A 26,453-nucleotide genomic window follows, 5' to 3' on the forward strand; every position below is an offset into this window, starting at 1 on the left:
ATACGTACGGAAGAAGTCAATGATCCAAAACAATGGAAAACATTAGGGATTTATATAATACCAATTTGATTAGTGTTAGCTTTCAACATAAAATTTGCTTCTTAATAAGTTTGAACAAGGAACAACTTCACAGAAATCGGAATATGGGACAACCCTGTTCCATAACTGTTATGCAAGCCAATAATACCACGCGTCGGGTGCAGTGCGGCACCAGTTATTTGTTCTATTTATTTCCTTTCAATTCCGTTTTTTTTTTTTAAGTCAGGATAGTTCTTTAGTGCACCATAACGCAACAGCGCCCTGTAGTATCGCATTTATTTTTCGTTTTCAGTACAAGAGAAACGGATCAGATGAGCAGTGAGTGCCACTAGATTCATGCATTATCATTATTCGCAGTGCCCCCACGGGCAGTTATTGTACTCGACGAGCACGGCCAAAGACAAGTGGACGTGCTTGGTCCATACAACGAGGGCGCCACTGTACTACTGGTGTGCGAAGTGGAAGGAGGTGAGTCAGTCCTGTATGTTTAAATAAGGTATCTGCAATGAAACGTCAGGAAGGCATTGCAATGTTCTTCTACATTGGCGCTGGGACTAAAAAGCTAATTAACATCACGTTTGGCAGCAGTTATAGCTAAACAAGCAGTATTCATTTTGAATCAACTTTCTTCCCTTAATTTTCCAAGCTCTGAAAAGAGCTGCGGCTGATGACTGGTTAAGGCTTTCAGCTGCGGAGCCGTAGGCCCCCGTACCGTATCGGCATATTATTGCGCCATCGTGGGGAAGGAGATACGCAAACACAGCCATGCATTTGGTTATGCTAGTACAGTCCTGATATCCCCGGTAACAGCAGTCACTTTTACATTCAGATGCACTGCATGATGTCAGTAGGAAATTGTAGTAAGTGCCACATGCAAGCGCTGTCTTTGCAAACAGTAATCAGGCTACATGGCCTGCTTCTCATCTGATTAGCGGAATGCTTAGGCAGCCCTTTACTCTACAACTTTCCGTTATGTTATAAGAGCCAATGTGCTGCCATTTGAATATCTTTTTATGTTAAGAGAATTTGTGTAGACTCCGCTATAGGATGTGAGAAGCGAAGCGTGCAGCCTGGCTACGTTTGCAAAACATGCTACTTAAGTCCCATAACCGGCTAAACTATTTCACAGAAATAGAGTGAGTACTGTAGCTATCCATGAAACATACTGAGGAGGCCGTGTTGCAGTTCATTATATATAGTTTTTTTTTTTTTTTTTGGTGCTCAGAAACATAAATGCCTTTTGGGTTTCCTGTGAGAAGCTGTTTGTAATCTAGAGATGCGCGTGAATAGTAGATTTCTAGATAGACCGAGTACACTGCGAATATGTCCCTAAGAATAGAATCAAAGACGAATCGGATGGCAAGAGAACGATCACGAATTCGAATCGGATATTCACGCAAAACGACGAGTAGTTGTGTTAAATATGAAAGCCTGCATCTGCACGGTGGTGCGATGCTGTATCTGATATGTTGAATTAAACCGCAACCTCTCCGAGGACTAAGATTTCTATTAATGGGTTAAAATAAGGAGTCAGTATATTCGTGCAGTGACCGTCAAGTAATCTATCAAATACAATTACATTTTGCTATTGGTGACGAGAAAAAGAAAGACACGCTTTAGAACAAGAGTAAGGTGATAGCAAAGCATAACACATGGTCTCGGAGATTGAATATCAACATAGGGTCTGCTAGAGTTGCCTTAGTTTTGCAGCCACTTCAGTTCCTAGCGCCCATCTATTAGCGTTATGAACGCCACCACACCACGTGGATAGATAGCGATTTGGTGCGAAACCCTTCAACCTACGCACTCTGATCGCAGAAGGATGTTACGCCACATCGGCTTGGGCTACATTTTCAAAACAGTTGTCGGCGACAAATAAATATGCCGGTCCTTATTCTAAGCTGGCAGGACCTATTAAAAAAAAAATCAAAACATATTCAATTTGTTTTAAACGATTTGAGCGTACACTGTTAGATTCGCTCGTATAGCAGCGTACTCGATTCAGTATTCAAAAGTTTCGATTATTAGCGACCTTGGAAATATACCACATTCACAGGTGACCCTCCGCCTGAAGCATTCTGGTTTCGTGATGGTGAGCTGGTGGACGCCAGCTTCTCAGTGCTACGACCGCAAGGTGTAGTGCGCAACGAGCTGCGCTTAGGCCCGCTGCGACGCCGAGATCTCCTAGCCGAGCTGGTCTGCAGTGCTTCAAACAATAACATCACAGAGCCACTGGCAAGCAGCCACAGGTTGGACCTGAACCGTGAGTAAGGGCACGGAGCCAAGCGGGCGACTACTTGCGTTCCTTCTCGCCATGCGTAATGTCTTTCTGTCTTTGGAATTCACTCGTTGTAAACGAATCTATGACGTACTTTTCGCCATGATTTTCCATTTCTTTCAGAAAATAAATATGGATAGCGTGATGTCAGACCGTAGCAATTAATGGCGCGGAAGAAAGAGGTAGTTCTGGTAAATTACTTAAAGCGCTGTAAGCATTAAGGCGGCGCAGGAAGACATGAAGCCGAGGACTAACTAAACACAACTCAGGAGCATCTAAGACTGACGAGATGCAAGTGCGCCTTTGCAAGTGGACGCAGTAGTGGAGTGCGTTGAACATTCTCACAAGGTCTCCAACTTGACCTTGATTTGCAAAGCGGTTATAACCGCTTTTATGATGATACTGAGAGTGAAACCATTTATCAGCTCTGGAATTAGATTTTGGTGAATTTAGCCTCTGCGCCATTCTCAAAGTGCTCTGATATTCAAATGTGTTCATAAACTCTGACATAAGACGATAATAGTATAAAATGCAGAAAAAAATGGCGGCATTCCCGCTCCTCGGAGTCCTCACCTACCCTAACTGCCAAGATAAGTCAGGACTAGCTGGCTAACTTTCCGAGTTTTAATCAAAGGAAATGCATGTAATCATTTACTTTTTTGCAATATGCAACTTTTGCGGCTAGTGCATGCGTATGTTTCGCTTCTTGCGTGTACTGCGCCCGATACCAGAGCGCCTCAGCACGGCGAGCCCCACAGCAACGGTTATGCGTGCGAAGAGTATATCTCATAAACGGGACAGCCAGAAAAAAAACAACATTTTGATATCGCCTCGGTGGATGAAACCTTTCAACAGTGAGGAAAAAGAAAGTGTTGCTGCTCGGCCTGTGCGAGATTCTTTTTCTTTTTTTGTCCTGAGTATTGCCTCTTTTTTGTCATTTCGCGCCGCTTAAAGAGTGCTCACACAGCTATATAGCATTTCGAGCTGCTCACGCAAGAATGTTTTGTCCAGTCCAATTTCCGGAACTGGGTAAATTCATGGGCGTCGTATATCAACTTTGTATTTCAAAGTCATTAAATATGAAGACTGCGTCTAATACAAACGTACAGGTACGGACATAAGTAAACGGAGCACGAGTTTCCGTTCAAATTAAAATCACTTCTTCTGTACTGACGATAAGAAAATAATATTTGTCAGGGAAATGGCACTGGTGTCTACTACAGGTTCACATATATCCCGGCTGCCAATTTCAATTATGCAACGCGTGAAAATTATTAGAAGGAAATAGCGTACTCCGTTTACTTTTGTCCGCGTTGGTACGTCTTATACGCCGGATAATCATCAAACATCAAACATCATATTCACCAAACAAACTATGTCTGCTGAAAGATAAAGATCTTTCTCATGTCTGTCCAATATACTCGCTCTTATGCCATCTGCAGCGTTCCCACTCCAAAATCTTCCGTTTTGTTTATTAGGCTTTCCATCAGCCATTCCTACGATTTCAATTTCTTGGAATCAATTCCTTTACATTAACGGCCCATTCCAACGGATTTCAAGAGAAGATCAGTTACTCGCGTATGGGTGCATACAGAGTGATAATTGCGTTCTTCGGGGAAGACGAATGAGGCGTTTGTACTCCGTCCGTGTCCCAGCACGAACAAGAGGTGACATACGTGTTAGGTGAATAATAAGGCTTCTTGAGTTTTTTTTTCTGTTGTCTTTTTAAAAGCTTTTGTTTTCCTTGATGTGGTACTGCATCTTTAATAAGATGTCCGCGCAAGCGTACGATTTTCTTTCTTATATGAGATAAACAGCATGAATTAACTTAGAAACTCTTTCAACTATCTGTTTATTATCGTATTCATTTGATGGTTTGTGGCCAATTGTTGTGTTTCCTTCTCCGCGATCTTTGTCGCGCCCTCCCACGGAAATGTTTTTAGAGTTCTTAGTTTATTTTGAAGTTTCCTTATAGATTTCACTCAATAGATCCTGTATGCAGGCAAGTGTGGAAAAGTACTAGTGCGGTCGTATCTCCCTGCCTAATACACTTCTTGAATAGGGTATAGTAATTTTACTTGGTCTATGGTTGTTGTACAGCTGTTCATATTTTTCAGGAGGTTTGCATATGCCTGTTTTCCATCCTTGTTCAGCAAAGCCTCCATGACAGTCGAGGTTTCAGGTAGCTGAAATGCTTTCTCACTGTCTATAAGAAGGATATTTGGCGCATTCGTAAAATATAGGTTTATCAGCAATGATAGGAAAATAATTAGGTCGTCATTCAGCTTGGCTAATTACGGATTGCCTTGCGGAAGCAAAATTTAGCCCTCCGTTGCCAAGTTTTGTATTGGTGAGCTTTGATTTGCTTCACCTTGCCGCGGTTAGCAAAGTTTAGCAATATAACGGGTGATTTATGTTTTCACTAGGATGAAAGGGGGCCTAATCAAGGTCTTTGGTGACATTTTGTCAACACAGATGAAGACGACGAAGACAGTAGCCTTTAAAACGCATCACGAAATAACCTTTTCGGAGCAGATGAAGATGACGAAACACACGACATCATAAGCACAGCTTGAAAGACTGCAGTTTGGCACATGAAGAGACCGGCTTCTGATATGGCGCAGTGGCATAGCGCAGTTTGAAATTCATTAGCGGCTATTTTTTTTTTCTTTCGAGCAGTTGCTCTTAGGAGAGTTCTGAGCCAATTTCGGTGAAATTTAAGAATGCGGTTAGTTCACCATTATAAACAACTCTCTATTTAACTAACAAAAAGTGGTATGTTGGCAGTTTTGCAAGTTTTGGATCTTATTTTATGGACTCAAGTAATATAGAGGTCATTAGGCAGGGCGGGCACAGGGAACCAGTTTTTCCAGCCCAATCTCTTCCCCGTCCTATCCAGCTACTTTCTCTTTTTGCTTTGCAAATAAACCTTTCTTTACTGCAGTTTTTTTACTGATGGGATTCCCTATTCACACACATCATTAACCCTGTCAATATTGTCCCGAACTCCTTGACTACTTTAACTACCTTGTTTATGTGGCTAATGGCATTATCCTCCTTGTCTCTTGTGGTGTAAATTTGTTATCTGCTTGTGCCCAGTTTTCTCTCGACGGCTATCAGGCTACCTCCTACCTACAGAGCGCGCTCCGCTTTTTCTGTAAATATGTCTGATTATGTCGTTTACCCTTCGCTTTTTATCTAGACTCGACCGTTCTACGTGTTTGTTTTTTATATCTATGTGAGCAAAAGCTGCTATTTCATCGCGTTTCTTGATCAGGTCATTGGTTGCCTGTAACATCTTTCATTAGCCATATTACAATACACTTGTTAGGTTCTCTCTCATTGCTTGAAAAGAAAGGTTGCCTTTATCGGTAAATGTAAGCTATTATTCTTCATCGATAACAAGCTGAAAGGTTGGGCTGGTTGGTTCATGCTCTTGTGGCGAAAAACAGCGTTATCATGAGATAGAGAGACATGATTCAGCCTCTTCTTGACTACTCATTTATTAGTCTGGGACAAATTGTTTTCCTTTCTTTAAATCCACTATGTATTGCTGGGTTGGCGTTAGGACTTTTAATAACGTCACAGCCTTACATAAATCAATATAAACTTGTGGGAGCTGTGTCGTGATGGCTACGCCACTATGTTGTCTTGTAACTGGTCCTTCGTGGTCACATGATATTTCTGACTTTAGAGGTGTCTTGTTCAATATTTGAATTTTATCTCCTATGGCGACGAGGTTTTGGTGTGAAAGCGACTAAAATGTGGTCGCACTAAAAGAGGACATCCCGAGGGAAAGTTTAGTGTGCTTAATCCTCCACGTTCTCCGTTCAGGTAGGTACAAATAGCTACATTTCTCTGCCCAGTGAAGCCTACCGAAGTGAAGGTGACGTTAACGACACTTTCAACATCATCGCCTGGTACCTCGTCCATGGTTGCCGACGAGGTTGCAGAGGCCCAATGTGTGGCCCTGGGAGCGCGACCTCTGGCGCAGATCGCATGGTTTAAAGGTGGCCACCGGCTGCAGCACGACCGGCTGTTATCTCAAGAGGCCGGGTCGACGCTGAGCACCGTAAGCTTCGTGGTGCGCGCAGAGGACCACAGCAGCCAGCTTACGTGCCGGGCGGACAACCCGAACCTGCCTGGCAGCGATATCAGCGACTACCTGGTGCTGGACGTACAATGTGAGCGGTCTCAGAAGATTTGCATAACGGCAGCTTCGGCGGTGCATGCGATGTTTTTCCAGCGAACAGGAAGAATCCATTCAATTTCGCCCGTTGAAGACGCCCTCCTGCTGACGCTGGCGCACTTTAAATGGGAGTCTTTACAGGCGTCACATTGCACGTGCTCGATGGGTTGACACAGGGGACCTAATGTAGGTCCATCAGATTCGGTGGAGAAGTGAGGCAGTTCGACGAAATACGTGTTTACGCTTACAACATAGTTGCAATCATCAAAAAGACGTAAATACGTATTAGAACGAATAGTTGCCAATGCACATGCAAAATAAAAAAAATACCTCAACTACCTTGGACACAAGTTTCATGAGCGGTAGCCATCGGCTGCAGCCACAGCTGCTGCTGCTGCCGCTTGTTAAGCGTCCCGGTGGAATTTATGCATTACGGACAATTTTTTGATAGAAGCCTATGCAACATAAAGCGACACATTGGTTGGAACAATTCAGAACGCCCTGCCTCGAATGGTTCGGCACAGTGGCTGTTTGAAGGTTCATGGGAGGCATAGTTTAGAAAGAGAAAGGTCGTCAGTGCGAATCCCTAGAGTATACTAGGCTCTCACTCAACTAGTAAGTTAGTGCTCCGTAACACGCTGAATTGTTTGATATTACTCCAAACCTTCTGCACTAAATAGGTGGTCCACAAATGTTTATACGAATGCTGGTGCTAAGTGGTCCGACCTCGATGAATTGGAAACCGGTGTATACACAGTAGAACGAAAGTCAGAAACTGTCAGAAAGCCGCTGATGCATCAGAATAACGAGAGCTTGAGTGAGCTAACACTTAAAAAAAGCAAATAAAAACAAAGTTCCGTGTTACATCGAAGTACCATAGGCTGCTGAGCTACCGGCCGTGCAGCTACTGGGGTTGAAGGCCTTCCATTTCGTATCTGTTATTATGAGGGTTTAGTAATATTTCCTTTAAACTGGGCTTTGCTATTCTTTTAATTATCACAGAAAGGCTCTGCTTTTCCCTTCCTAACATGCTGCAGATAGAGGACTCTACGTGGCAAAGAACATAAAAAGGGGGACAAAATAGCAGTACAGCTCTTCTGTGATTTACTGACAATTGATCAAAACATATAAAATATAAGTTCTCTTTGTGACAGGAGTTACGCTTTACAAGGTCCATTGTCTTATGTGGCGTTACCCGACATGCTTATGTTTTTATATCAGATGATTTTATATCTCTACCTTAAATTTCCCTTCTGAGAAATATGTGATAAAAAGCTGGAAACATTGAAAAATGAGAGACGGATGTTGTGTAGAGTTTTATTTGGTTTTGTGGCTTTCACTTTGCTGTTTAGAGTTTAGGCATTGCTTTGAACGTGCGCTACATCGTGGATATTCCGACAGTTTTGTTTTAGCTAGGCCCAAAGAGAAACAAAGAAAACTTGTCTGTATGTTTATCAGTAAAAGTACAGCGATCGATTAGTACACCGATTGTAAGTCAGTACGTCGAAAAATTGTTTCTTTCCAAGCAAACAACATGTGGGGTTGAATAACGCAGGCGGCCAGCCAAATGAAGCATATCATTCGAGTTTCGTTTATTATCAGTAAAAGTAGGAAGAAATATTACATTTAAAAAATTCTAACATTTATCTGTATTTTGTTTCTAGGCTATTTTATGGGTGCGAGTATATTACCCGTTTTTATCAGATGCTCACATTATTACTTGCCCTATTACGCACATAATGAGAACTTTACCTTCGACTGTGAACAACAACGACAATGTAAAAGAGGGTGCGCCTTCTGTGCTATATCACCACTTTATAATAATGCAGGTCACCCCAAACAAGCATGTAAATATACAGTGCTGCGTCGGAAGCATTCCAAAGTGAGCGATCTGTTTTTAAGTTCATATTAACGGAGTGCAAAAATGTGGAAATTCCTGAAAATAATTAATAAGTCGCGAAATTATTCTCCGCTAGAGTAAAATATTCGCAGTTGTCCCCCCCCCCCCCCCCCCCCCCCTTCCCCCAAGTTTCTATTATTTATGTAAGGTTCGACAGAACCAAATTCCATGACTTGTTCCCAATTAGAAAATTAAGAACGATAATGTAGAGCTTTTGAGCGCGGCTCTTAATTTCGGCAAGATGCATTCTCAAAGGCAATGAACTAAAGATCGACTGTAGGGCATAAATAAACAAGCTGAAGACTCGTACACATCCAGAAATCTGCTGTTTCCAACAAATTTTGCCCTTCAACTTTGGCGCTCTGGACACACCGTCAGCTCCCGTTACCCCTGCCTTGCCTTTCTTCCTTTTCTGTCGAATCATGCGAAACAATTTTAAAAATAATAACCTGAGCGTCCCATTTCACTTTGTGAAAAGCAATGTTTTCTGCGAACTTAGTCCTGGTGACTGATTGACTGGTTAATAACAACTTTGTATTTGTACTTCATGGTTTCATTTGACATGCGCTTCGCAGAAGCGGCCTACTGATGGATCAATAAGAGTGCTCTAGGACGAGCTCCGATTTCGTCCTTTAGATTTAAGCGTGAATGAGTCACCCGAACGCGGTAATAATTTAACGCCCACAGTGCCGAAAAGCTTTGGCTGAGTTAGTGGCATACTTTGCGAAAATGAAACCGGACGCTACGCATGAGTGATGCATATTTTGTTCCGCTAAGGGAACGAACTCGGTTATTTTAACGTCGGCTGATATGCAGTGTCTTACGGCAATATGATATTATCATATGGTTGCCGCACGAAAAATGATTCCTTAATAAATGTGTCGGCTAAGATCAGTAAGCCCGTTCAGGGAAGATATTTTGCGCTTTTATTGCAACGAACCTTTGTATCTTTATTTTGTCGTATTCTTCATTTGTCGAGTTCAACAGCCGTCGGCATAAAGCCTTGTGTTTCTATTTGTGAGGCGAGGTACCTTAATCAGTACCTTAACTTCGAGCAAAAATACAAAGGGCATTTTGCTTAAGTACTGTAAAATGAGAACATGATAATATTGTGACAGTGTTTCCCTGCCCCTGCATTTCCCTTTATTTTCTTGTCGCGAACTAGCCTACAGATTTGCTGTTCGCAGTACGCCGTCTACAGTATGCTCTCTAGAAGGAGAAATCATGACGCAACCCATAATGCTGTATGAAGAGTGGTTGCGCCACAGTCGAAGAAAGGCTTACCGATAAAGTTACACATAGCAAATTTGAAAGACCATAGAAAGCAAACCACTTTGTAGCACAACAGTATATCCAGAAAAACAGAAAAAAAAAATCAAAATTCACGTTCAGTGAATAAGAGAAGAAAAACAAAATGTGTTCATGTTACAGTTCCAACCATTGTTATTCTGAGTCTGAGCTGTGGACGCTAACTGCTAAACTATGTCAAGCCGCGATGCTTCCCGCACTACTTTTTTCATGTCTAATGCAATTGCTCAATTTATAAACGCATATTTTCCCGAACTGCAGACGTTGCAGTCTCAGCTACCTGATTGCTAATAATTTTGATGAATCTTTTGAAGAATTATCCGCAGGTGTCACTGAAGTCTCGCTCCTTTCTCAAGCATCTTTTGTGTCCAAACTATATCACATAACCATAATTTCACGCTGTCAGCATTGGTGCCCTTTAAGAACGGACGCATCGCTACACGGTGCTATCTGGCTGGCTAATTGCTCACATAATGTGTCATTGAGCTTCACATGCGTCCAGATGAGGAGCCATGCCAATGATACTCTTTCAACTAAGTATTCATAGGAGCGAAAACACACAGGAACGAATAGCTTGTGGCACACGTGCAATGTTTGTGGGGAACCTCATGACTGGTTCAGCTTGGGTTTATGTAACCTGCGAAGTGTTAGGCACTAGAGGCACATATGCTCCTTATGAGCATAATATGGACCAAATGGGTATATAGGTAATACACCGTATGCCTCATATTTGTTCATATCATGTGCATACGTAAGATATGCGCAGACTAATGGGCGAGTTGGTACGACGTTCTAGGAAAAGGCAGAAAACCAGTACAAACACGAGGGTGTCTTGTCCTTTGCTCCCTGATGTTTGGGCTGGTGCACTGCCTTTTCTTATTAAGATATGCAGCCGATATGTTCTAGACCTCTATGCCCAAAGACAGTGCTTAAGGGTACAATAGAGTACAATAGTTACTTATAGGGTACAATACCAAGTCTAATGTGAACTAAGAAAACTTTATACTCTTTATTTATATTCATTTGTATCCCATATGAAATCACATTGGCGTTTTTAAGTAGGAACTGCAGTGTTTTTTCATTTACAGTGCTTTCTTATTACAGAACAATACTGCAAGCCCCTTCCACGCGAGTGAATCAAAACACCGGGGTATTTGCGTTTGTTTCGCCGCTTGTTTGTTCTGGTTGCTTACATTGACACCCATGCGTATTTGTTGTGCGAGTTGTTTTGCTTTGTTTCGATCTGCCCGTTCAGCAAACATACATTATACTGTGTCTGCTGTGTATTGCAAATAATCAAACAAATGAATAAAAAATAAAGGTTCGTAGATTTACATACAAGGGTATTTTATAAGAACTATAAAAAACTTAGGAATAATGATGATGGCGAAATAATTTATTTTGAGAGTTTGCAAGTCGAATGTGCTACTTAAGCTTCGCCTTAAACGTAGACGCAATAGCTCGTTTAACGCCACTTTTTCATTCCGCGAATATTCGGCATTGAGTGAGGGAAACGACCTTCTGATTGCTCATGCTCACTTCAGTACTGCTTTGGTACTACGTGGCGCTTACTGCAGAGCCTGCCCCTCTCTGTGCCCTTATCGAAGACTCTGACCATAGATAATACAGTGCTTGACCTGCTGCAGAAATTACATGCGATTATCTGGGCTTTAAGTTCTGGCCACATATGGGCTTCTGCCACACTAGACGGCCTTAGGGTTTTCCGATGGCGGAACGAATCGGTGATCCACCAGCGCAAACAATTCAAACGTCTTCTATTTAACATTTTAAAAGTGTCAACTTTAGTTAGTTTGTGATTTGGGGAAAGGAAGGCGCGTCGTTTGCCTCACTTTTCAGTGGGCACCTAGTTGAACAGCGCACACTTAAAGGCACATGCTTCATGGATGTGAATCCCTATTGCAAATTAGTAACCAGCTTAACTAGTAGATGGACTGCAAATGGGAAGCGAAATGATATGACACCACCTTGGACGCTGCCCACAGAATTTTTGCGTCAACATGTCGATACGCAAACACGCACGCATTTTGCCCGACACTTTTTTCTCAATTCTTAATTGTGGCGATGGCAGGGGTGACGGTGATGCCATTTTGACCTAATAAGTTGTATACGTTGTCATGTAATAGGCACCAAGAACCCTATAACTATCATGCAGAGCAATGTACTGCAGGTGTCTACATGTTAAAGTTGTGGAAATTAATTGAAACCTGTAGACTTTTGCTGGTCTGTAGTGTGATAGCAATCACAGATCAATCAAGATCAAGAGCGTTATGCACACCCGCAATAAATATTAACGAAAAATAAACCCTGAGGTGCGCTGCGACGAGTCGAGGGAAGTAAAAAAATATATATTGTTTTCTCCCGTTGCTTATTTTCTTACGTAAGACCCGCCGAAACAGAATCCTGCGAGGAAAAGAAAAATATTTTGTTTGATGCAATATAAGCGCATGCTTTTTTAGGACCAGCCACAATAATAATTAGCGCAATACAGGCATTGGGAAGGCACATTAAAAATGTTCCTACTTCATTATTTTCAGATGTTTAAATTTTTTAAAAACTTTAATGAGACGGTTTGAAAGTCAGGCATAAAGGACAGCATTTAAAGAACGTAAAGCAAGTGACTAATGTTAGTGCGTTTCTTGGCGCTTGTGTTAAAAAAAAAAGGAACGTTTATTAATAAGGACTGCGAAAAGCTCCGTGGCAATTATCAACTCTCTGGTGGGTAAAAGATACGATGGCATGACTGAAGAGCTTTAGTTTCATGCATTGTAGACGCCAAATCACAAAACAAGCGCTGTCGTGCATTATTAATCCACAGAAATGTATGCTATGTAGGGGCGACCTGCGGCTGTATGTAGCATTTTAAAATTATGAAACTTATCCTGAAAAACAAAATAGTTCCGACACAACATTTCGACGACAATTCGTCAACCCCGAGAACTGGAGATTTCTTCTCTTAAGATATGAGCGCTGCTCATTGCCTGCATCTGAATTTCGAGATATTGTAGGGTAAAAAGTAAATATAAAAAAGCACTCTTGTTAACCAGAACCTTAGCCTGATATTTTGTGCTCTGTCTGAGTGTACAATACTGTGGTTGTCACTATATCTATGGCGGTCGAATTTCCTACAAACTTCGAATAATGCTTCTTAGTGTTCGGTATTTTTTATGTGTCTGGAATCGGATTGGGCCTTGCATCAAGTTGTCCTTCCTGCAGAGCTGTGTATACTCCCTGGCAGCTTCTCTTCGGGACCTCCTTCTGTATCAAATAAATCGTATTAATTTGTGTAATATATTTCTGACAATAAAAAAAAATACCCGAAAAAAAAAAAAAACTTAAGAACATCCTTCTTTTTGCCCCCTGATTGCCCTACGCCTTGGGCTACGCAAAGCGAAGGTAGACATTCGAAGATGTCATACACATAGGAAAATACAGTTTAAGGGACGCGAGGGGATGAACGTGTCCACAATTGAAGCACACGTGCCAGACAAGTCAAGGAACCAGATGAAAGCATTTCTTCTGAAGTCAAAAACGGTTCAGCAACTTGAGCGAACACGGGAATAGAGATGTGGCAATTGTCCGGACGCATTCATTTGCCCAGACGGAAAGAGAAATATGGAAGAGCAGTTGGCTCTGACACGTGGGGAGAAGTGCCTTGCGAAAAAGCATGTCTGTATTCATACGCTTCGAAGAAACGACGTCGCCTCGAAGGCACGCCGGGGAGAGAGCTGCTAGGCAGCCGTCTGTTGCAGGCATTTAAGAACGAAATGAAGTAATGGCGGCAAATAAATTTTATCCTTGTGTTTTGTTGGCTCCTCTGGGATGTTCATTCTTCGTAAATGAAAGAGTGGAGAGTAACCCTCCGACAAGAGCTGTAATTACGGATCTCAGAAACTAATTATCTATTTGGAAAAATTCACTGAGTAGTTGGACGTAACTACAATTCTAGTGCGTGTGTTCTGGCTAGCTGCTGTATCCTTTAATAATCGCGGTAATCTCATGCGAAAGTTTCAGTCTGTAGCGCCGTGTTCTGATCATTTACGTTAATAAAAAAAATAGTACTACTAAATAAATTTACCTTTAAATGGCAGGTAGTAATCTGGCGCTTTCACTCAAACATTGTGCCGCAGCACACAGTTGAGGGGCGGCTTAGTGCACTCTTTTGCTTTCACAGAAAAAGCTACGCGAGATTATGTTCACCAGTACTTTCATTTTTCTTGATCTTCTGTGTAGAGTGCCGTTCATTGTTAGTGCGTCAGTTGGTTGTGACTCTATCTCACGTTCATATATTTTCAACATATCCAAGAAAACGGCGCATACATTAGTTTATTTACTCAAAATGCATGGAAGGGCGCTTATATTTTTGAAATCAAGAGCCCACAATCCACATTTCGTATGCAATAATAAACACAGTGCGTTTTGCTTATAGAAAAGAAGCTTGTTGCGCTGCCTGGATCTCAAACATATATTTCTCGTGATCTAATGCCTTGAATAGCGTTGTTATTTATTTATTTTTTTTTTTTTGCTTGGCAAGCAAACGTAATTTTGATGCTAGCATGCTCCACTTGAAGTGCTTCGTAGATGGCTGAGTCGCTGTAGAGGCATCTTCTTATGCGCGCATTGGCAGTTCGCCGAATTTAGTATTAAGATGATAAATCCAGAAGCCATGCCGATATAGTCAGGGAAAGAAGACAAGTGACTTCAACTCGAACGGTTCTGGTCCCGTGGACCAAGCATGGGCGAATCCAGTTTAGTAGTTAGCGCTTTCTGTCACTCGCTGCTCCTGTTCATAGTCAGGGCGATAATAAAGTGGAAGCGGTAGCGGAATCAATTTTCAAGAGTCCAGATAGAGGCGTTCCAGCGCGGGTGCATGCCTTTGCTCACGGAACCTCTTCGCGTACTCTGAGAATACTGCACAAAAGTTAGATTCAGGAGTGCTTCCCCCACCATACTGAATGCGCATTTTTCACGCAGTCCGACTGTTCAAGACCTATGCGCAGTGCAGACTGAACCACCGAATGAGCTGTAGCTGAATGTAGCCACGCTCACAGAATGAAACATGCAGGCATCCTAAAATATCAGCAGAGAATTAGAAGAGGCATTTGCTCATTCTATTCTAATGTAACAAAAGGTGCCCTTTGAAAAAACGGCGTAGGCTTTGTAGGTTTAACTTTTCCGTATTTATGTGCGTGGATTCGGATGGGCAAAGGTTGACAGGCCGTCTTCACTGCATCGTCTGCGTGCTTGTGCTGGTATGCACCTTTCATTTAATTGATAGGTGCCAGTTGCAGTGAACAAGACATCAGTTCCAGTATTCCGTGAAACGTCGCTAGAAGAGCAAGTAGCACTTCGAGCAGGAAAATGATGAGACAGGAATTTTTTTACTGCTGACAGGAGGAGCACGAAACATAAAGTCAACTTAGGAGCTATTTAGAAACCCCGCAGAAACAGAATCGTCTCAGGGCAGCTTTCTCGTTTGAATTTTAGCTTTCCAGATTACGCCGTCGAAAGAAACATGGTATCTGAGCGGGCTCTGCTGCCCGTGAGAATTGACGATGACAAGAAAGCGTGCGTCCTTTCTTACAGCAGGCTTTTCAGCTTATATGGCGCGCTTAGCAATAACCATGATGGCTTGGGAAGGAAACAAGTGACAGGCGAGAAGGTGCATATCCTTCTTATTTATCATCGGCGAATGAAAGGCTATCTGCTGTGGACTTGTGCAGGGTCAAGGGCAGCAAGGATAAAGATTCTGCAGGAAGTGGAACTAACCGCAAACAAGGAAAGAGGACTTTTCCAAATGGCTCACTGACAACAATAAGAGCAGAAATCTTCTCCGGTTCTTTACGGAAAATAATTTACAGGGGCTTTTATAATACGCCTTATGGCAAGCTTGCGTAATAAAAACAAATACCCGAGAATGTTGACTTAGCGCAATCGATCAACAGACGCAAAAATAAATGCCGAAAAAGATCATGCCTGGGGTACTGCGTATTCTTTCTCTCGCTTTGTATTCCTCGATGGCAATTTTTTATTACCGAAATAAAACCTCTACACAGTTCCTCTATTCTTTTATGTCGAGATCGGGTGACTTATTTTTGACCATTTTTTCTTGTTTCTCTCACACACACACACAAAAAAAAAAAACGGTGCGCGGGAATATGGGGATTTTACTACTTTTAGCGATATTGGCAGGGGAGGGTGGGTCTTCGGATTGCTGCCGAATATGGGAGCACGCTTGAGCCATCCGTGGAGTAAACTTCAACCTTATGAGGCTTGCCTTGACTGCGATGTCTTGCAGATCCTCCTCAGCTTTCGCTCACCGCGTCGGAGAGGCGTCCGCGCGAGGGTGACAACATCACTCTGCGTTGTGATTGGAGCGCCAACCCTGCAGTGACAGCTATATGGTGGCGACACGACGGGCGACTGCTCGACTGGCAGGACGAAACAGTGCACCTGCCCAACGTGATCAGGATGCAGTCCGGACTGTATGAATGCCTCGCCTCCAATCGCCTTGGCGAGGGCTACAGCAACCAGCTTCGCATATCTGTCCTCTGTGAGTCGTCGTCGCTGCGAGTTTCCTTGTAGTAATATGGCAGGTTACGCCCAATGAAGAGATTGCTTGAAGGCAAGCTGACAGTCATTTCGCGGAATTGTTGCTATGTGGTCTCGAGGGAATGTGTCTTACACAAAGCTTTGTAAAAACAGTTATTTTGAGCCATATTTGAAGGATTTTCGTTTCTTTCTGTGGGGGATGAAAAATACAGAATCAATGAAAAAAAAAAAAAAAAAGAGATCATAGAGGAATATGGCAATATTAGTTGTTCATTTCAGAAATACGACAGGTATTAGTGAAAATTACCCGGAACGTAGGAGAGGCAATTGAAAACAATGCTGTTTAGAGCAAATGGAAGCCGCACTTGCGTGCTGCTTTCTAGTTTGTAAAATGTGGTGATTGTTGACAAGTCAAAACATGTATGCAGGTAACTTTGGGAATCATGTTTCCTGAAGTTTTTGTGTTAACCCTAAAAATGTTACTGAAAATCAGACAGTCACTCATGGGTGCATCTACTATAGCGTGCTAAACGTGACGAGAATATGGCAGGTTCATGATGGGTATGAAGAGATTAATAAGGCGCGCATCTGGCATGGCTACTACGAGATATCTGCCAGGAGCGTATAGCTGATGGATTTGTTTGTCTTTGCCAGAACATACCATCTACGAAGGTAGCGCATCAAATAGTAATGCTACATTAAAAAAAAATGCGCGAACTTTAAGAGATGGGATTTAATTTTATATAGCATATTTCCGAAAAAGTGTTCGCGACCATAGGTGGTCTCCTTACTTTTGTCACTGCGCCTGAGAAGAGTTAATATAGACATTTTAAACGAGGTTTTGGAATGCACTGCCTGTATTGGCTATGTGTATTCAAATATGAAATGAAACTGGATCATAATGCACCGTACGGATCTACAGTACGTACTCGTGATCATAACAAATACCCGCTATGCTCATGAGACTCAGCACTATAGGCAAAATAGCTGCCTGTTAAGCACTTTAGGCATGATTCTTTGCTTCTTTGCTTTTTTTTCGTGTGCATGTAGTTGCACCCGAATGCGCCGAAGGACAGAGGGAAGAGTACGCGGCGTCTCCAGAGTTACGCGTCGCATGCGAGGTGCGCGCCAACCCCAGCGACGAGCTCCACTTCGAGTGGATGGCCAACACCTCCAAACGCGTGGGTCGCATCAACAGTCTCGCTGTCAACGGCACCAGGGCGCTGGCTCGGGCAGTGGTCGGCAGAGAACTCGAGTACGGTCTGCTCCTCTGCTGGGCGTCCAACGGAGTCGGCAAGCAGCGGGAGCCATGCACATTCCGCATCGTGCAGCCCGGTAGGCCCTGCATACAGAGCTGTCTCTGAAAGTCCAAAAATATCCTGATCTTATTCTTGTGGGCTCTGGTCACGAAGTATGCTTTTGGTTTAATGTCACAGTTTAAATTGTCCGCAACCATTGCAAGATCTTCCGTTGGAATTCTCATCCCTGTTCCCTCGACAGACGCAATTTCGACTTTTGTGACACGCACTTGTATCACATATACAGGACGCATTTTGAAAAGAAATCATATTTAACTCGATATGCGCTGTTTAAAAAACGCTTGCTGTCTTCGCTTCAAACTCGGCATATGCACTTTCTTTCTTTCTTTCTTTCTTTCTTTCTTTCTTTCTTTCTTTCTTTCTTTCTTTCTTTCTTTCTTTCTTTCTTTCTTTCTTTCTTTCTTTCTTTCTTTCTTTCTTTCGTTCTTTATTTCTTTCTTTCTTTCTTTCTTTCTTTCTTTCTTTCTTTCTTTCTTTCTTTCTTTCTTTCTTTCTTTCTTTCTTTCTTTCTTTCTTTCTTTCTTTCTTTCTTTCTTTTAGTACAATTTCGAAATCTCTTGCCCACGTGTAGCTTGATATGGCTGACATTTGGCGTGCACTTCCGCAGGGCATATACATGTCGGACTCCTACATACCGCCATTGCACACAGTAGATAGGATGATTTGTTTGGCATAACTGGAGAAAATTCGCTGAGAACGTAGAGCCCATTTCCATTTGGTCTCGTGCTAGCCGCCCATGTTCTGGCATGTTCTGCTGTTTCGGCTTGCCCGAAGCTGAGTATATTCCTGCTACCCACACAATTCGTGTTCTTGGTTTCAGGTAAAATGCAGACGCCTACAGAAAAAGGCGTAGACAAAACAACAAAACAGAATGCAGTACAAGGCCCTCGTTCACGTTGAAATGAGACGAGTATTTATGTGTTTCCATACGTTTGAACAGAGGGCGCAGGGAACATGTGCAAGCTAGCTTGCTGGAGTGACTGCTCAAAGGCATATAAATCTAAGCCACCGAATTATTGGATATACATAGGTACTAGATGGATTTTACTATACCCGCAGCACGTACTATAACTTTTAGCATGTCTCTGTAAAGATTTGATGCATTAGCTTTCGAACTTATTCTTCTTGTTTATTAGAGTCACCTATGCATGGCGTTTTCTTAAGGCTTAAAATTTAAAAAGCAAATAGGGAACGTGGATTTTTATTTATTGTAGCCCTGCGGCTACGGCGGACTCCAGGTACAAGCAGAATGCATCAATTCTTTAACTTATTACCTAAATACGTTAAGTAACGGTCTAAATTGTTATTATTGTTCTTCAAATTATATAAGCGAGGAAAAAAATTTCTTTAAACACTTCGCAGCTCGGCTTACAAACGCCACAAACGCCCTGAATGGCGGCTTCACAGCGTAACACAGCGCTGACGCGCTTGTGTGACGTAGATCACTCCACCCACAGATTTAGTGGGTGGAGAGCCAGACGGGCTAGCGGTGGTTAGTTATCACTTTCGCTTGGAACGCGCCCTCGCTGATAATAGCAGCGTTAGAGCCTAATGCACACAACCATTTCGCTCGAAATACGGCTTTACAGTGATGAGGCAAAGCGATCTATACCAGGCGCTCTCTTTTGCCGGTGTGTTACGGTGCGAGTCCGCCTATCAAGCTGACACTTGGGGGCCTCGTTATGCGCAGTAGAATGTTCTTAAGAAAATGTTTTGCAGTGAAAGCTACACAGGGCTGGAATAGCTATATTAGGCTACACTAGGCTGGTCAGCGGCGCATTTCGGATAAGGATAGTCTCTACTGCGCATGTGCTGTAACCATGATAATTAGTTGCTCCGAACCACAGAAGGGAGGAAGAAGAAGAGGAAAAGAGAGAGAAAAGAGAGAAGAGGCAGGAGAAGAAGAAGAAGCCGGAAAAATGGTGTAACCAAATTCGGAACACGTTAAGTTAAGACGTTCCAAATCGCCGATGACGCCATACTGTTTGCAACCAGTGAACCGGCGACAAGAACGTTCGAGTCAGACTTTCGAAAAAATTTGTTTAGTAGCTTTCGCGACGCATATCGAGGCTTAAGCTTGTTTAGTCGCCATTAGTGTTTTCACGTCTATACTCTCTGGAGGGCAAGCTGTAATTATGCATATACAACATACCGCTTAAAATAAAATTTAGGACGTTAACACATTAATTTAATTAGCGAACTAACTGAACAATCCAGCCTTTTATCTGCTGTCCGCCGTAGCGCCTGATATAGCCCCATTGTAGGATCTAATAAATCTAAAACCAGTCACGTTTCAATAAAAATGTTAAACCTCACAAAAAAAAGATACACCAGGCATATCCATCCTTTGTGACGGTTTAGAGGACAGAGGGGTTGCTTCTCAGCCATGTTGCGTGGCTCACTATATAAGCCGGCATTCGAAACACCCAGAATGTGAGTGAATTCTCTCTCATATTCAAGGGAGCTCTCTTTTTCCCCTCTCCGGCAGCCGGGGCTTCTACTTGTGCCACAAGAGCCTCACTACGCGGCATAGGAGCAAATCTTTGGGCTTTTTACTTTAGAGTAAGACTGTACCTGCACTATATCCCTTCCATATTTCGTTCAGCTGCCCCGTCGAAGCCTCACAACTGCACTGTGAACCGCAAGAGCCGTGACAGCGTCACTGTCAGGTGTCTGCCTGGTTCTACGGGCGGACTGCCGGTGACCTTCTTCGCCGAGCTTTTCTGTGCTAAGTCCTCGCTGCCTTCACTGCTGCTGCCTCGGGAAAACGCAAGCTCTTCCAGATGGCCCGAGTTTGACTTCGCTGGGCTTCCTCTGGGCGGCACCGTTGTAGTTCGCGTGTACGCAGCCAATTCCCACGGAGTCAGCGGCGCCGCACAGGTTCGGTTCGTGGGTGGACTGCGGCTGCTTCCAAATGCTGAACCGGCGGATACTTTGGGTAAGCCGCAGTAGTTAAAGTACCTTTTCTCTACTATCTCTATATTGTGTCTTTGTTTGTAGTTATAATTTCGCTCCTTTCTATTAAGGCGAAAGCCTTTATTGCCTCATCGTTGTCAGCAAAAGTGTCACGCTTTTGTGGCGGCTCTGATTGGTCGAGAAGGGATCACGTCATGGTGGTCTCGACCAATGACAGAGCACCACCACAGTATGCGTGAATATATTGCATTATATGACCATATGCCAATCAATGGATTCGCAGCCACAACTGCACATATGTAACTCGTGTCCTTTGCTGTTATAGATCGGCGTACCTTGCCTCGTGCCAGCCAAGCCCTATTGATTCATCTTTGCTATCTACCGAGGACCAGCTCGCCATCTTATCTGGCTCCCAGGTGTGCCAGCTGAGGACCGGCGATCATCCTGCACCGCACCGTGACTAGGGACGCCGGCCAACCACGAGAGGTCGCCGCGCCATCAAACCCTATAAAAACCACCGCCTGGCATCATCGCCCTGGGATTCGCAGCCACAACTGCACATATGTAACTCGTGTCCTTTGCTGTTATAGATCGGCGTACCTTGCCTAGTGCCAGCCAAGCCCTATTGATTCATCTTTGCTATCTACCGAGGACCAGCTCGCCATCTTATCTGGCTCCCAGGTGTGCCAGCTGAGGACCGGCGATCATCCTGCACCGCACCGTGACTAGGGACGCCGGCCAACCACGAGAGGTCGCCGCGCCATCAAACCCTATAAAAACCACCGCCTGGCATCATCGCCCTGGGATTCGCAGCCACAACTGCACATATGTAACTCGTGTCCTTTGCTGTTATAGGTAGGCATTTTGTTTCTTTGTTCTTTCAAAGTTCCTGACCTCAGTGGCTGCCAATCCCTATTACTGTGTCTTGATATTTGCTTAAATGGGTATTGATGTGTGTACGTACCGTGCTCGCATTGGTTCATTTTTTGCTCGTCGGTCAATTCACTGCTCCCGTAGTGAGCGTTTAGCATCAGAATGTGGCCTTCTACGTATGCTGTGCCCTAAAACTTCTTCGCTTATGTTATCCATGTGTATTGCAATGCTCTTACTTTGTGCGGGCGACGTAGAGGCTAACCCAGGTCCTAAGATTGACGATGTACTCACGCTGCTAAAAGAGTGCCACGCTGAAACCACTACGTCGTTAAGAGAAATCAATCAGCAGATCAACTCGATAAATGCGCGAGTGTTCACTATTGAACAATGTCTGACTGGTGTATCGGGGCTCAAAAACGGCCTTGTCACAATGAGCGACTCTGTGCAGGAATGCAAGGTGAACATTAACAAAACAAACAGTGAATTGATTGGTGTGGTAGAGGACATGAACAACCGCATGCGAAGAAATAATTTGATCATCAAAGGCCTTCCTGAAGTCGAACAAGAAGGATATGCTGAATCCGAGCGCATTGTCAAAGAATTTATAGGTACCTATCTTGGTATTCAAGTCGGCGACATCGAAAGAGCCCACCGGTTAGGACAGCGTCGTGCTGATAGTCATCGGCCAATCATTGTTAAATTCCTTAACTTTAAGTCTAAAACCGAAGTTCTAAGTAATGCATTCAAGTTAAAGGATGTCAAAACACCAAAAGTCTGGTTGGATGAGGATTTTTCTCCTAAAGTTCTTTACGAAAGAAAAAGGCTACGCGCCTTCGCCAAGGATCAACGCAGTGCAAACGAGCGTTTCAGTGTGCGCTACAACAAACTACACATGAGGGGCGGCATTTATCGCTATGATTCAGCCTCAGACTGTGTTATTCGTATCTCTGCCCCTCATGTGCAAGAACAAAGCGCCTCTGCTACTGTAATCGATACTTCTGACTCTCAAAACCAAGAGGAAACCACTGAATGACAGTATGTAAAACCACGTAAGAAAACGGCCACACCAAATCCGATTTCTCTGCTCTTGGCAAATTTCCGCAGCATATTTCGTAAACTTGATGTTTTAAAAACAATAATTCACACTTGTTCTGCCGACATCCTTGTGGGAACTGAAACTTGGCTTTCTAATGACATCGCCAGCAGCGAACTAATGTTCCCATCGTCGTTTGTACTTTTCCGTCGAGATGGGATCGGGGCTAGAGGAGGAGGAGTGCTTATTGCGGTAAAGGAACAGTTCCAACCATCGCTCATAGATATTGAATCGCCTCTAGAAATAATCTGGGTCTCTGTTCACTTTTCGCATATTCATTGTGTCCTTGGTGCTTGCTACCGACCGCCAGACTGCCGCTCTAATTTCTCTGAACTGTTCAGTGACGCAATTGATCAAATCTCGATCAAATTTCCACGCTGTTTTCTAGTCATATGCGGTGATTTTAACTATCCAGCCATAGATTGGAGCACCTCATCTATTAACACACAGCATGATCGCGCAGAAAATCTTCGGTTTCTTCACTGCCTTCACTACCATCACCTCACCCAGGTAGTCGATAAACCAACTCGCGGAAATCACATATTAGACCTCATCCTGACAAACAGTCCTGACCTTGCATGTACTCAAGTCATGGAAAACATCAGCGATCACAGAGCCGTTCATTGCTCATTGTCTCTACCTCGCACTGAAAAAACAAAAATAAAAAAACAAATACTAAACTATGCGCGCGCAGATACCGAAAGAATAAATATCATGTTAGATAGTTTTTTAACCGAGTTTCACTCCAGCTTCGCGAGCCGTTCAACTAATGAAAACTGGTGCTTATTTCGAGATCAGCTAAAATATATAGAAAATTCATGTGTGCCCAAATGTACAATAACATCTCGTAAAAGCGACCCATGGTTCTCTCGGGATGTTGGAAGACACCTAAACAGGAAGAAGAGAGCGTATAGAAAAGCTAGTCGGTCAAATGCCCATGAAGATTGGCAGAAATACAAGGAAATTTCCAGGCTTGCCGAAAAAACAGTTGCTGATGCGAAAAAGAAATATTTTAATTGCACTCTCCCAGATCTTTTAAAAACAGATCCTAAGAAGTTCTGGAATATGGTAAATCCTAAGCAAAATCAGTCCATTCCAGCCATGACAGGGACAGATGGCAACATACTACCACCAGAGGAGTGCGCCGAACACTTTAACAGGCACTTTGCCAGCGTATTCACACAAGAACATCCAATCTCCGATTCCCTTACGCTCCCCAGGCTAAGCATCCCGTTCGCATACCCGTCCATTATCATCACCGCCCATGGCGTGAAGTGCGCTATAGACCGTCTACCGTTCAAGACTAGCCCAGGGCCCGACGGCGTGAGTGCTAAACTTTTAAGGCTAACAAGTGAGTTTTCAGCTGTTATACTTTCCCTTATATTTCAACAATCAATTGATTCTGGATGTGTACCTGATGACTGGAGATTAGCCTATGTTCTACCAATACCTAAATCTGGCGATAATACACTTTTCAGCAACTACCGGCCTATTTCGCTAACTTCAATCAGTTGTAAACTGCTCGAACACATTCTTTACTCCCACATTATGGCCCACCTGAACCAAAACAATTTGCTGATAAACAATCAGCACGGTTTCCGTCCGAAGCTTTCATGCCAGACTCAACTTTACGAACTAGTAACAGACATTCACACTTCATTGCATCTGATTCATTATGTGGATGGCATCTTTATCGATTTTTCAAAGGCTTTTGACCGTGTACCTCATAAACGATTACTAATGAAAATACGCAATCTGGAGTTAGATAATAAGACAATAAGATGGCTTGAAGCATTCCTCACCAATCGTCTTCAGGCCGTTAAACTGAACAGTACTATTTCCAGTCCAGCACCAGTCAGGTCTGGTGTCCCTCAAGGTTCGGTAATAGGCCCGCTTTTATTCTTAATATACATTAATGATATAACTGATAATATTACTTCTACAGTTCGGCTTTTTGCCGATGATTGTATAATCTACAGAGATATAAGCAGCCCTAACGACACAACTACTTTGCAATCTGACTTAGACAAGCTAACGGCATGGTGCTGCAACTGGCAGATGCAAATTAACGCAGAAAAGACTAAACATATAAAGTTTTCCATAGGTTCAAAGTCTTCTCCCAATATCTACACTATAAATAATGGTTTAATAGACTCGGTCTCCTCGATTAAATACCTTGGCGTCCACCTAAATTCTACATTAGCATGGACTGACCACATAGAGCAAATTACGTCTAAAGCACAAAAGAAACTTGGCTATCTCAAGCGTCGCTTATATCTCGCCGACAGGGACACCAGACTTGAAGCTTATAATTTCCTTGTACGTCCTTCTCTGGAATATGCATCAATAATTTGGCACCCTTATCAAATCACCCTAACTAACATTCTTGAATCCGTCCAAAATAAAGCTGCTCGATTCATCTTGTCATCCTATTCACGATATCAAAGCGTTTCATCTCTGAAGGAAACACTCAACATGCCATCCCTATCAGTGCGCAGAAAAATCACCCGTTTATTTTATTTTCATACACTTTATCATAATAGCACTCAGTTCACCCGGTCTCATATTTCTCCAGCCCCTCATACGTCACATCGCGTTGATCATGCCCATAAAGTTAAACCCATTTTTGCCCGGACGGAAAAGTACAAACATTCACCATTAATCTTATCAATAAAAGAATGGAATGAACTGCCACCCAGAATCGCCACGATAACAGAATCATCTTTATTTCAGTCAGCATTGAAAACCTACCTTGAATCATTACACTCACGGTAAATGTTTTGGACCACTCTGCCGTCTCTTTTCCTACCGCTGTCTTTTTTTTTTTTTGCATGAATTTTCCCCGCGATTGCACTAGACTCAGTTTCTATGATATAATGCTATGTTATCTCTGGGTGTGTTGTTATATGAGTGCTACTTCACCATCTCCATTGCTCTGTTTGTTCTTTTTTTTGTTGTTTGTTTGCTTGATTGATTGTTTCTTTAACAATGAATTGTATTCTGGCTTATGTTCCCCCCCTATGTAATGCCCCCAGCGGGCCTTTAGGGTATCTGAATAAATAAATAAATAAATAAATAAATAAATGATCAAGTACAAATTAACTGCTGAATATTACTAATAACTAATTAGGTTCTAATCACCAAGAATGACCAAATGAATAAAACAATAATTAGTGTCAGTTAGTGTAGTTAGCGTAATTATTTATTTACAAATTAATGTCGCACACCCGGCAAAATCAACCACACAACAGTAAACGTAGAACAACTGCGAAGATACAAAGAGCGCGACGTCGTCACTGCCAAGTAAAATTCACTCAATAAATGCACTCACAGAATGTGAGAGAGTAGTCGCTCGCTTTAATCGTAGCAGCATTCATCGCTACATGTGCAACATTCGCGTAGCAGAATGCAGCACTCAGGTTTTCACCTTTCATCACTTAAGTCGCCAAAGTGTCCTCGCATTTTTTCATTGGTTTCGTTGTCGGTGACGTCGGCACCCATGGACGTTACGCTACTCGGCATGCGAAACTAAACTGACTTACGCGTGTCCCTACGTTTGTTTTTATAGGAACTAGGCCTAACCAGCTGAGCACGGAAATTTCGTCGACGTCAGAACCTACAGCGACGTTTGGCGGACATATCTCACACAGTCTCGCGGAATAGCTCTGATAAATCTCGCAGACGCGAGATTTTCACTATGAGCCTAGAAAGGCTTTCGTCTTGAATTGTAGAGCCAATGTTGTTTGCCGAATTGCACCATTAATCAGCGAAATCTGTTGTAGTTTTGGTTTGGTCATTTAGTCCTGAACTTAGCCGCGGAATCAACATCTGGCGGGCGGCAGAATTTAGGTGGTGACCTTTCACAGTATTGAACCGTTCGTTTGTATGCTGTGCGATGTTAGTACCCGTTAAAGATCCTCAGGTGTTCAAACTTATTCGTAGCCCCCAAATACAGCAGCTGTTTCTCT

At 43.0% G+C, this 26,453-nt stretch overlaps 1 protein-coding gene across 1 annotated transcript in view; it reads left to right on the forward strand.

Annotated features, from left to right (window-relative positions):
* LOC146185606 (neural cell adhesion molecule 2-like) overlaps nt 1-26,453 on the forward strand; it is a 77,896-nt gene that overhangs the window by 45,352 nt on the left and 6,091 nt on the right. The window contains exons 4-9 of the mRNA XM_084607878.1: nt 397-507; nt 2,096-2,302; nt 6,184-6,501; nt 16,031-16,285; nt 17,335-17,619; nt 20,209-20,541. Of these exons, the coding sequence (XP_084464004.1) occupies nt 397-507; nt 2,096-2,302; nt 6,184-6,501; nt 16,031-16,285; nt 17,335-17,619; nt 20,209-20,541 (1,509 nt within the window). The remainder of the gene's footprint in view (nt 1-396; nt 508-2,095; nt 2,303-6,183; nt 6,502-16,030; nt 16,286-17,334; nt 17,620-20,208; nt 20,542-26,453) is intronic.

This window comes from Amblyomma maculatum, chromosome 6 (assembly GCF_055883805.1).
Source record: "Amblyomma maculatum isolate TAMU_Amacu chromosome 6, ASM5588380v1, whole genome shotgun sequence".
NCBI classification, from domain to species: domain Eukaryota; kingdom Metazoa; phylum Arthropoda; class Arachnida; order Ixodida; family Ixodidae; genus Amblyomma; species Amblyomma maculatum.